Source organism: Penaeus monodon, chromosome 2, assembly GCF_015228065.2.
Source record: "Penaeus monodon isolate SGIC_2016 chromosome 2, NSTDA_Pmon_1, whole genome shotgun sequence".
NCBI lineage: Eukaryota > Metazoa > Arthropoda > Malacostraca > Decapoda > Penaeidae > Penaeus > Penaeus monodon.
The window spans coordinates 10,341,852-10,354,351 of NC_051387.1; the positions used below are offsets into that span (position 1 = coordinate 10,341,852).

General features: G+C 38.6%; 3 protein-coding genes across 5 annotated transcripts in view; 2 read left to right on the top strand and 1 right to left on the bottom strand.

Annotated features, from left to right (window-relative positions):
- The window catches only part of LOC119581061 (tektin-2-like), a 7,751-nt gene extending 5,350 nt beyond the window's left edge, over nt 1-2,401 (top strand). For 2 of the 3 annotated variants that reach the window (XM_037929362.1, XM_037929373.1), the window contains 3 exons: nt 453-596; nt 1,038-1,228; nt 1,791-2,401. In XM_037929362.1, coding sequence (XP_037785290.1) covers nt 453-596; nt 1,038-1,228; nt 1,791-1,989 — 534 coding nt within the window. In that variant the 3' untranslated portion in view covers nt 1,990-2,401. The remainder of the gene's footprint in view (nt 1-452; nt 597-1,037; nt 1,229-1,790) is intronic. The other variant, XM_037929380.1, reaches the window with a different exon arrangement.
- A 387-nt stretch (nt 2,402-2,788) lies between these two features.
- Nucleotides 2,789-5,354, bottom strand: LOC119581080 (10 kDa heat shock protein, mitochondrial-like). The gene is made up of 3 exons (XM_037929403.1): nt 5,204-5,354; nt 3,821-3,982; nt 2,789-3,239 (listed from the first exon to the last, which is right to left on the bottom strand). Exons 1-3 carry the CDS (start codon nt 5,204-5,206, stop codon nt 3,096-3,098), a joined length of 309 nt encoding a protein of 102 aa, XP_037785331.1. The 5' UTR covers nt 5,207-5,354; the 3' UTR covers nt 2,789-3,095.
- A 368-nt stretch (nt 5,355-5,722) lies between these two features.
- LOC119581073 (heat shock protein 60A-like) overlaps nt 5,723-12,500 on the top strand; it is a 7,059-nt gene continuing 281 nt past the window's right edge. Inside the window, exons 1-9 of the mRNA XM_037929393.1 lie at nt 5,723-5,872; nt 6,203-6,374; nt 9,241-9,488; nt 9,701-9,854; nt 9,959-10,018; nt 10,145-10,311; nt 10,952-11,162; nt 11,394-11,948; nt 12,150-12,500. The exon at nt 12,150-12,500 is cut by the window's right edge and continues 281 nt beyond it. Of these exons, the coding sequence (XP_037785321.1) occupies nt 6,204-6,374; nt 9,241-9,488; nt 9,701-9,854; nt 9,959-10,018; nt 10,145-10,311; nt 10,952-11,162; nt 11,394-11,948; nt 12,150-12,320 (1,737 nt within the window). The 5' untranslated portion in view covers nt 5,723-5,872; nt 6,203 and the 3' untranslated portion in view covers nt 12,321-12,500. The remainder of the gene's footprint in view (nt 5,873-6,202; nt 6,375-9,240; nt 9,489-9,700; nt 9,855-9,958; nt 10,019-10,144; nt 10,312-10,951; nt 11,163-11,393; nt 11,949-12,149) is intronic.

Genomic DNA, 12,500 nt, shown 5'->3' on the forward strand with positions numbered 1-12,500 from the left:
GGAACGAGAGAAATAGAGGAGGGAGAGAAAGAGATTAGGAGGAGAAAGAGAGGAGGAGGAGAAAGAGAGGAGGGAGAGAAAGAGAAGAGGGGGGGTAAGAGAAAGATAGATAGATAGATAGATAGATAGATAGAGAGAGAGAGAGAGAGAGAGAGAGAGAGAGAGAGAGAGAGAGAGAGAGAGAGAGAGAGAGACTATTCAGTCATGTTTAATGATTCATTGACTCTCTGGAAACAGGTCTATGCACATTCACCTTGCTTGTGATCCCAGTATAAGTTAAATGCATGAGGAAATGGCACTAAGCTACCTGCCGAGACCTGTCATTGCTAATCTGCTATAACGTGTAATGCAGTGCGCTTAAGCTTAATGTAGAAAAAATCGACGCTTATTCTAACACATTATAATCCGTGACATTTTGGCCGAGTCGAAGCTTATCCGTCGGTGATCCTCAGACGGCGCGACGGAACGATGAGACGCAACAGACGGCTTCGGATTATGCCCTTCGACGCAGGCTTCACCAGGAGAGTCGAGCAAGGGATGAGCTGCAGTGGCAAAAGGATCGACTCCTGGAGGAAATTCGGGCTCAGGAGGAGGAGGTGGAGTAGGAGCGTTCCTTCGGGGAATGCGTATACTGTGAAGCCTCGTTGTAAAGGGCTCTTTAATACTTTGTAGTTTATCTCACTCTACTTTACTTCGTATTATTATTTAGACTTTCAAAACTGGGCTTATACATTCTTCTGGTATTTTTATATTTAAACTATGAAGGCTTAATATCTGAATAAAATAAATCTAGAACGAGGTTTCCCTGTATGTAAATGTATGTGTAAATATATAAATGGTTTTATTTATTAACATTTTCTCCAAGGTCGCAGTCGGGATATGATATTGGGGAATTCAAGAAAGAAACCCTTGGTTAACAATAATCCTTCTGGCTGCGCCTTACCATCCTCGGTCAACTTGTATCAAAGCCCAGTATTCTCCTCTCACCAGCAAGTAAGCAACACTGTACTGTAGGTTCAACTTTGCTTTATTCTCAGATTTCGGCCTTGGAAGAGCAGCTTCGTGCTTCCTCGCTACCCCTGAAGGTGGCGCAGACGAGGCTGGAGGGAAGGACGGCTCGAGTGCGGCACGACTTGGTCAGGGACGCTCCTCAGGACGGCCTGGTGGCGGAGGTCCAGCATCTAACACAAACTCGGACGCTCCTGAGGGAAAAACTGGCCAAAGCACTGTAGGTTGCTTGTAACTATGGGTAGTTCATTCACTGCTATCGTTTACCTTTATTGTTGCTTTGTTCCATTCTTATATGGGTTTATCAACCATTTATTACTATATATTATGTGAAACCATTAGCATTAGTGTCTAATTTATTATCATTTAATTGAAAAAAATCAGTCGCGTGTACATCAAAGGTCATTAGCGGCATATTCAAAATATAGCGATAGGGATGGGGGTTAAGGTGTTTGTGGATTCCCAGAATGGTTAATGGTTAAAACAAATAAATTTGTTAGACATCAAAGATCTTATAGCATTATGATAAAGTGTTGTAGCGAAAGGATTAGGATAAGTAGACAGAAGGGACTGAAGAAAAGGAAAAGGAAAAGGGGAGAAGAAAGGACCTTGCAAAACAGGGCTGATGTCCAAGGCAGGGGTAATCCCTACATTGGGCCTGTCTCCGCCTACTAAGACGCCCCCCCCCCCCACGGCAACAACGAGCAGGGGATGGGGGGGGGGTACATCTTTGTATTTTTAATATCACACCAGTTACAACTCCACTTTCCTTTCCTTTCTAGGGATGCCCTTCATACCTTGCAACGACACCTCCGAACGGTGGACGTGGACCTTGGAAGGAAAAACTTGTCAGTAAGCCTCGAGCAGAAGGTGACCGGTACAAGGGTCGTCCTCAAAGCACCTCAGCCCAAGGAGTCACTAACCCAAGCCAACCTCACTCTTACTGGTTCCCTTAGGAAACACCCTACACAAATCCTGTAATGATTCCCGATAGTATATTCCAATAGAATCAATTCACACATAAGGTACTTCAATTATTGTTCTAGTACAACTTTCAGTATCGCCCGTAAATTGTAATAAGCTGTAACCTAACTAAATTCTTTATAAATGCACTCAAAGACATCTAGTTTTCTGATGACAGGAACTTCCTCAGAACCAGTTGCAATTTACGTACTTTTAATGCCTAGGTACTTGAAATGCAATCCCTTATACGATATAGGATACACATGACGATCTTTGTAAGATTTTGCATTTTTTTTCAGTTGAACTTAGATAGGGTTCAAATTTTATTCCCAGTATCACCACATAGCATTAGCTTTACTGTCTTTGCATGGCCTTCTTATTCAATATTGTATTGTGCTTTTTGGAATGGACAATAAAATGTATATCTTTATTTAGTTGATTCAACAACTTACCCAGTTCTTGTGCGATTTGTAAACGGTTTCTTCATCTCATTCAATTGGTTAATTATCATGTTTGATATACGAAAAACAAGATTTTTATTTACTCTTTTTTCATAAAAGAAAAAGAGGACTTCAATGTATGTCTCTTTTATGCAAAAACTAAGATGGCAAATGACCATACTAAATACAGTACAATGTAACTGTATAACATACAAGTTTACATTTAGAACATTTCATTCTTTAAACACAAAAGCCCATATTACACTAATGTTATAGGTTATCGCAACTGCATTGAATTGAGCACTCTCTCAAAATATTTTCTTTCATGCCCCATTGCATTGTCTGCAGAATGAAGGTGTATAAATTCATACAACAGCTTTGAAAACAATCTATATTTTGTAAAACAATTCTTTACACTTCTATATACACATGTTAGATGGACAAAACATTCATGCCCTAAATGATGAATGACAATATGAATTATATGTGATGATTACATACATACATAGAAAACTAGGTCCATGTTAGACTCAAACCATACATCTTCCACATTGTGAACTGAAACAGGCCGCAGACTAACACACAAGGCAAATCTCTGATCTGCTGGAATTTCTTTTTCCCTTGGCCTCCTTAAGCATCTGCCTACGAATTAACCCAATGATTCCACTCCTACAGGGGTTGCTTTTACTCGTTCTTCATCTTGGCCAGGAGTTCAGATTCTCTGAAGAGGTAATAGTCCTTCTCCTCCAGGGTAACCTTTGTGCCACCAAACTCTGGAAGCATCACTTCATCACCAACAGTAACACATGGGGGGATTGTGGTGCCAGCCTGAAAGAAAAATATAAATATGAAGAGGATTAGGGTTTCAACAAATACTATTACTAATACCATTTTTTTGCTTTTGTTTATTTGTTTGTTTTATTCAACAAACTGCCAGACTACATAATAAAATGAATTCAAACTGTGTTATAGCTTTGTTATCAAACAATGTTAAGTTATTGTAACAACTGAAAAATTGTAAATTATTAAATAACCCATACTCTTGCAAAACTGCCATAATAATTTATATTAATCAATTAAGCAAATCATAAATACATGTCAAATACTAAATCAGATTATATATATACATCTTTTTTCACACAAAATGAGCATTATCAAAATATTCAAGGAATGTTAACAGTATAATTTATAGAACACAAAATTCACTATTAAACCAAGCCCATGAATTCAAATATGAGTGCATACAAGCCTAAATTCCTGTATTAATCCTTGTACATTCTTAGATATGAAAATCAGCAAGCAAACCAAATTATCAATATTAATTTCTTACATCAAGAATAATGACCAAAAGAAAAGTAATTAAAACAGCAATAATAATGACAGTACTATAGCAATTAAGTAAGGCTTACATCAGTTCTGGCTCCCTCTCCTACAGCAACCACCTTCCCTGTGAGGACCTTGGGTACAGACTTTTCTGGGATCAAGATTCCCTTTGCAGTACGGGTCAAAGCCTCAGCCTTTTGGACCAGCACACGGTCGAACAGGGGAACAAACTTCTTCAAAGCACCAGCCTGTGGGATAGAAAATATGGATCAGAATAAGCAGCTGATGGGATAATATTAATTTTCTGACAACTTTGTAATATATATTAATTTTGCATATTTACAGATATCTTGCTGTTACTACTAATATAATTCAAGTGAAACTCAAACTATAATAAAGAAAAATAATAAAATATTTACTACATTCTCTCTAAACCCACTTAGACTTGCAGAAATTGACACAATGTCAGGAAATCATGGTGGTCTCTGCACTTGATATGAACAAACAAACCACCTTGCAGTCCTGGTAAGGTTGAGCTAGGACTGTTTACTTATATAATGATGAACTGCCAGAGGGCTTTACAAGCTCTAACCAGCCTCTAATACATGAAGGTAGTTTGGCCTCAGCAACAGTACCTACACATTGAAAACAAGTTATGAAGAATGAAAAAGAATTAAACTAATATAACAATTTAGCTATAAACAATGAGCAAAGGCAATCTATTTTTTTTTATTAATTAATTTTACTCATGAATTTTCAATTATGACAATATAGGTAAAATTTGCCAACATATTATGAAGGAGCAATAATCTGAATCTAAATGTACTTCCTCGAACCAAAAAGAATTTTATCACACAAGTTTTAAGACCTAATGATAGCATTGTTAAAATTGAATTACAACTGTGGATAGTAAATACATTCCCAATGGATGAATGGGCCCTATGAACTACCTCTAATTACTTTCAACAAAACCACACTAAAAGTAAACTGTTGTGTGGTAACCACTAGTAATTTTACATTTTTCTTTACCATAGTCGTGGCATGCTTGAAAATACATTCTCCTGATAGTTTGACAGCATTTGGCTATGCATTATAAAAATTAACCACATTAACTGTACATTTAATGACCTTTAAACCCCATACAACACCAAGGCCAACAATCTCTTACGTAACTAGAATATGCATTCATACCATTGAATGAAACCTCAACAAAACAAGGTTTTAGTCCAAACGCCCCTATGCTACATTCAGCCTAACAATCACTAATTACGGCCAAGGGTCTCAAGGACAAAACTGGCCGCTGGACCAACTCGTCGAGGAAGGCGACATCATGCCGACCAAAACGTTGATGTTTATTACCACCTAAATTACACGTTAAACCTAAACTCACTCAAACCCCTAAACGATTTAATCGACACGGCCCACATAGCTTATCACACAAACAAGTCCACCTGCGAAAAAGGACGCACCATTTTTATTCAGGAAGGCAGCCGGAGATTAACGCAGCAGAACCGTGAAAGAAGCGTCTAGTCCCGGCGTCGGCGTCGTCTGCAGCCGGAGAGGAACCGAGCACATGGCATTTGCACGTAAGCGCATGCGCACCTCTTCCCTCTGTTTTGTCTCCAGTCTGTTCTGGATGTTTAAATGATGTTCCTTTTATTTGTTTTACTTTTTTCTTGAGATAATGTATATTCTCTGAGGATTTGGATCTCTTTTGGTCATTTTATATTAATTTTTTCATGTGTATCCGAATGTAAGGGGATTTTGCTTGAGTTCTAGAATGATCCAGGGCCCTTAACCGAGCATATTCCAATACAGTTGAATAACTCCGATTACGAAACACACTTAATATTGCACCTGTTTACTAACAACATAGAAAGAAACATTATATGACTCCACAAATATTTTAGTATTGCAGTTTACAAGATCATTGTTGCCCTAAAACTCCGCATTACAAGGTTTCGAGGCAGAGTTACGTCATCGCACCCATCACGCTCGCTGCGGGTGTGTCGAGAAGCTTCAGCGCGAGAGGACGTCGTGAGGGCTCGGGCGAGTCGTCTGCTGCTCATTCTAGACGCCGTGAGGCCGCCTGAGAGATCGTGTAGAGTGTGTCTCTCCCACTGAAACCTTCCTACAAAGTAAGTTTGGTGAGCGATCTTTTGTAAAGGGATATTATAAGTAGTTGGTTTATTATAACAGGTTGTGACTAGTTGTAAATTTGTACATTTAACGAAAAATGCGATTGAAAATCACAATGGCCGGCTTAGGAGGAGCCCACATGGCCTCGGCCAAGTGTTGTTGCCGGGCCGGAATCCCCCCCCCTGCCCTCCTCAGGCCGGCTTTGCGTGAGGCAAAGGGCTATCCTGATGAATACTCACGCAAGACCTTTAAAGATCTCGACCAGTCCAAGTTGGTAATACTTGAGAATTTAAAGGGCAATCTCTAGCCTTTGTTGCTTCCTCTTCCAGAATGCATCGCGCAGCCTCTTTATTGCGAACTCCCGTCGCTCGCCAGGCCACAAGGCACTACCTGGCAAGACATTATGCAAAGGACGTTAAATTTGGCACGGAGGTCAGGGCACTGATGCTGCAGGGCGTCGACGTCCTCACCGACGCCGTGGCTGTCACCATGGGCCCCAAGGTCAGTTTCCTCAACGCGACGCATGCGGATCGTAGCGGCGTTTTGTATACTTGTGTAATAGTGTTGCCTTTCATACCATACTGCTATATTACTACTACTGCTATTACTATATTTAAGTTTCTGTGAAGGTATACGTCTAGAACTTTGTGGCACTGTATATCTGCCTGCTGATTTTGAGGAATTGTCATGAACTGGTATGTTAGATGTCATAAGGCTTAGTCCTGTTGGTTATGAAGTAACAGTTCTAGTACAATAAATTGCCTGTGTACCTTCAATAGTAATACCAAGATGTATAAATGTAAATTACCATTCTACTGGCAAGTTACTGGATCAGTTGTTCCATAGAAAAAGCTTGCATATCTTGATATCAGAATTTGAAATGACATGCTTAACAGGGGCATCATTTAGGGAGGGGGGATGGAATTCTCTGATTGCTCCCTTCAAGGTCTAGCTTGCCCCCTCTTGCCCCCCAAGGGCCACTCCCTCTAGATTTTTTTCCCTAAATGAAACCATTTTATCCCTGGTCATAACTTAGAGGTACTCCTAGAATATCTCATTAAATTTTTTTTTCTGGGGTGGCTTTCAGCACCCCAGAAATTGATTATGCTCGCTTCACTTCCCAACTATACACCTCCCTCCCCCCCCAAACCACTTAGAAAAAATAGGTATTTGTTACCAAGAGCGACACGCCCTCAAAATACGAAGTCCCATGGCAGGGTATCATGCAAACCTAAATTGCAGACCAAACTTTCCTACCTTCTATTTTTTCCCTAGACAGGGAAACGAGTCTTCAACACCCCTCCCCCATTTATTAGCACTCATAGAAAATGAACATTTCAAACTTATTGACTTTGTCTGCGAGTGGTGATATGCAGTGGATAGTTTTGTCATTTTGCGGTAAATCTGAGGTTGGTGACAGAAAATAACTTTGTCCATCTATATTTCCTTTTGCAAGTTGATGATAGGAAAGTATTGTAAAAATAAACATTTTGGTATATATTTACAGGAAAATGTTGGTCTTGCTATCATAGATAAAAGAAAAAAAAAACCTTAGTGATATTTGAAATACTGTGCAGCCAAAGAATAACATCAGAAATTGAGGAAATAATATGACTAATGCTGCACAGAGCAAATCCAGGGTGATCAGGTTGGGGGTCTCCAATAAGAAAATACCACAATTGGATGGGGGTTTGTGGACAAAACCCCCGTGTTTATTGGTTTATACACCAATGTTTGTAGACATTGTAGTGGCTGGAGTAATAGAGACTTAATCTTGTAAGTGTTAGTGACTTCATTAACAGTTACTAATACTTTTATTTAGATTATTTGCTGTGGAAAACAATTACTGACTTAGGCATATTATAGTGTGAGTAATTGAAAGAGGAATATCATATAACCTATTAAGTAACAGCTAATCTTTGAATTGTTGAAATCAGGCAAATTCTGACAAATACCTTTAATCGATTAGAAAGAAATAGAAAATGTAAGATTAATCCACTGAACCTGGGTTAATGCATTAGTTTTTATTTGTAATACAAGTAACATTTATTATTACTGTTATCAATCAATTGATATTATTGATTGTTTAATGCTATTAATTAACTCATCACTGCCAGGTAGCAGAAATCCCTGAGCATGATAAAACTGAATTCTGGCCTAGAGACTGGGCGGCAGAAGTTTGCTAAATCAATCCGAGTGTCCCACTCCAGGCGCTCTGGCGTGTTGACGAGCATACAGGTCTACCCCGCTGACCAAGTGGTTTATGATACTGGATCATGTGACCTGGTAGCGTTGGGTTAAGAGATTTTTCTGAGATACTTTATAAAAAAAAGTTTATAAAGTTGTAACTTTAGTTATCTGGTGTGGCATTCTTGAGAGGGTATTGTTAAGATTAGTACTCTTAGAAAGAGAGAGTTTCTGATTAGTTTTCAAAACTGTTCTTAGTGATTTTGAGTTCAACATGCACTGTTTCCACATTTCAAAGTTCAAATGTGAATAGTACAAATATTCACATCTTAAGTCCTTATGGTATTCATTTAAAGTAATAACAAGGGAATCTTCTATATAATGACTAAATTATTACCCATTTAATCTTTTATTTATGTGGCACCCTCTCCATTTGTCACTGCAACAGCTGAGAAGGCACACAGTGCCATTTGTACTTACCTATAAGAAAATTGCAGCAACCCTGGAGGAAACGACTTGATTAATGCTTTACAATAAGTAAACAAGTGGCATGAAGGATTTCCATGTCCTTTTTAATGCAGAGTGTGGTCTTCAAGGGAGGCTTTAGAGGGAGGGAGGGAGGCTTATTAGCATTACTAGACTCTTGTAGGTGTTGGTAGCCTCAACATTTCCCAGCATAGTATTGGTACAAATGCTGGTAAACTTGAAACAAACCTTACCAAACTCCTCAGAATGTTAAGTATATGCTCATATGAATTGGGGCATTTCATAAGTTTAATATGCTTTGCACCATTTTAGGTGGTGTCTACAACATAGCTTCTCCCATAATCTTTGCTGATGTATTATTAGAGATTTCAGAAATTTCAGTAATTACCAGATATTAATGGTTCTCGACCCAATTTTTTTTATCATATATGTGTTTATCTATGAGTGTATTCATGTCTAGAGGTATTCTCAGACCAAGTGCCTGTAAATTGCATTTATTAAGTGTTTTGTTAATTTCAACTTTCATCTGTAACATAAGCATTCATGGTTATGAGACCAACAAAAATAGAAATTTGTATTCAGTTGAGTGTGTCATATATGAATGTGTATTTACTTCATGTCATTATGTTAGTGATAATTTAGCTAGAACATTGAAACTGCAACTAATGGTAGATTATTTCTTATCCTTTGGCAGGGTCGAAATGTAATCATTGAGCAGAGCTGGGGCAGTCCCAAGATCACAAAGGATGGTGTTACAGTTGCAAAGGCTGTTGAACTGAAAGACAAGTTCCAGAACATTGGAGCTAAGTTGGTCCAAGATGTTGCCAACAACACCAATGAAGAGGCTGGTGATGGAACCACCACAGCCACAGTCCTGGCTCGTACTATTGCAAAGGAAGGGTTTGACAGGATTAGCAAAGGTGCCAACCCTGTGGAGATCAGGTACGGGTGATTTTTACTAACCCTAGTTTCCTGTTAATGGTTTTCTGAAGACAAGTAGGAACTTTAAGTATTGTATTATTGAATTGAATTCAGTTTCAAATAGTTATTGTTTTATCATTGTTGATTTTGAAATATCACACATTAAGATGATAATGAGAAAAGAGAAATATAAATTTTTGGAGAAATTTTTACTTACATAATTTATAACTCAGGCGTGGAGTTATGTTGGCCGTGGATGCCATTGTTGCTCACCTGAAGACCCTGTCAAAGCCTGTGACCACTCCTGCTGAGATTGCTCAGGTTGCAACCATCTCTGCTAATGGAGACATTGAAGTAGGCAGTCTTATCTCGGCAGCCATGGAAAAGGTAAGTTACCTTTTTTTTTTTTTTTTTTTTTCGTTAATTTAAATGCTATAAAGTTAATGCAGTGTTGTGAAATGAGTACCTGGTTAATATGTGAATTTTTACAGGTTGGTCGTGAGGGTGTCATCACTGTGAAAGATGGCAAGACCTTGAAGGATGAGTTGGAGGTAAGTGTTAGTTAGTTAGTTAGTTTTCCCTGTACATGTTGGTACCTTTAAAAAAATTGCTGATATCTTGGCATAGTTGATTAAATATTGGCAATCTAGAAGCCTTAATTGATGAAAATTCAACAGGTCATTGAAGGCATGAAGTTCGATCGTGGTTACATTTCTCCTTACTTCATAAACTCCAGCAAGGGAGCTAAGGTTGAATACCAAGACTGCCTTGTTTTGCTCTCGGAGAAGAAAATTTCTTCTATCCAGTCCATTATCCCAGTGCTAGAACTGGCCAATGCCCAAAGGTAAGACGGTTTTGCTTGTAACTAGTTGATGCTTGGTATATGCACTATGCATTATGTATGGGTGTGTATTTTATATGTAACTTGTTATTACAGAGATGGCGTGTTATTTCCCATGTTATTTCCCTCAAACATTATTGTCAAACAATATTAATAGTAAAAAGAATAAATATATGAATAGAAAAATAAATAGATAAAAAATCAAGGAATAGGGTAAACATGTCCGATTAGGTAGGAATGGATATTGACTCAAGCCATAAGGAGGCCATCTGCTGTTTTGCAAACTTACAAAATCAGTGGACATTGCATGTGTACTTACTTGCCTTTCTAGTGTTGTCAGATTTATCAGTGCAGTTCTTTGAGTGGTCATAAGTAGGCTAGTGTGTGTATATATTTTAAAAATAAGGATACTTGTAGAATAAATACCCAAAGTATCAAGAATTTCTGCCTACTTTATTTGTCAACTTGATGGCCATATCAGAATGTTTAGTATATTTTATAGTATGTATGTGTTTATTAGGAGCGGTGTACAGCTATAAGCAATGGTATTGGAAAAATATTCAACTAATGTTGGTTGATTTTTTTTTTTTTTTCTTCCTTCCTCCTCCTCCTCGATTTTATTTATCCAAGTATCATTTTCCAGGAAACCTCTATTGATCATTGCTGAGGACATTGATGGAGAAGCCTTGAGCACACTTGTGGTAAACCGCTTGAAGATTGGCCTCCAGGTAGCTGCTGTAAAAGCTCCAGGCTTTGGTGATAACCGCAAGAATACTCTTCATGACATTGCCATTGCAACAGGTGCTATTGTCTTCAATGATGAAGCAAGCATGGTTAAGATTGAAGATGTTCAGGTAAGAAATGTGTAGAGATAAATTTGAACATTGGACAATTTTTAGCAGGATTTGAATATCTTTGATTATAAAATGCTTGTGCATTTAGTTTTTAACATCTTAGTACTTGTTGCTCTGAAAAAATAATTATACATAATTTAAAAAAATTGGGCCATGAATAATAGGCAACGGTTTCCAATTAATTTGGATATATTGTATGTATTGCTTAGATCTTGAATTCTTCTTTTTTAGGTTCATGATCTTGGCCAAGTTGGAGAAGTGCAGATCACAAAGGATGACACACTCCTGCTGAAGGGCAAGGGTAATACTAGTGATATTCAGCGTCGTGTAGAACAAATTAAGGACCAGATTGCTGATAGTTCCTCCGAGTATGAGAAGGAGAAAATGCAGGAGCGTATGGCTCGTCTGGCCTCAGGTGTGGCAGTTGTGAAAGTTGGAGGTTCCTCGGAGGTTGAAGTGAACGAGAAGAAGGATCGTGTAAATGATGCTCTGTGTGCAACAAGGGCTGCAGTTGAAGAGGGCATCGTTCCAGGTGGAGGAGTTGCCTTAATTCGTTGCCTTCCTGCTTTAGATACTCTCACTCCAAGCAACGAAGACCAGAAGGTTGGCATTGAAATTGTCCGCAAGGCTATCCAGACTCCTTGCCACACTATTGTTAGCAATGCAGGTGTTGATGCATCAGTTATTGTCAACAAGGTCATGGAAGCTTCTGGAGATGTTGGATATGATGCTGCTACAGGAACCTTCGTTAACCTTGTGGAAGCAGGAATCATTGATCCCACCAAGGTAAGTTCATTTTATGGCATTAGATCTGCATACAATCCTCTAATACCCATCAGTTTGTTCTTGTATTTGCGTGATGAAAGAAACCATTTTATTGTGATATGACAATGATTACTTTGAGATCCAATTCTGAACTTTAAAGTTCAGCAAAGTACACTCCATTAATTACTTCAGATTACTAATTCCAAATTTACTGGCCAACAGGTTGTCCGTACAGCCCTAACTGATGCTGCAGGAGTGGCTTCCCTCCTCACCACAGCTGAGAGTGTCATTACAGAGATCCCCAAGGAAGAACCAGCTGGTATGGGAGGCATGGGTGGTATGGGCGGAATGGGTGGCATGGGCGGAATGGGAGGCATGGGCGGCATGATGTAAAGCTTCCCATGGATTGGCTAGGAAGAAACTCTTAATTTGTAAACTAACATTTTTTTGTTATGTACAAAGTTACTTTGGTTCTACAAGAGGTACGGAGAGTACATAGATGCCACAGAACTATGTCTAGTTTACAAGAAAATCAATAAGCGGGAGGAAATCTTCAATGTATTTAGAAGTAAC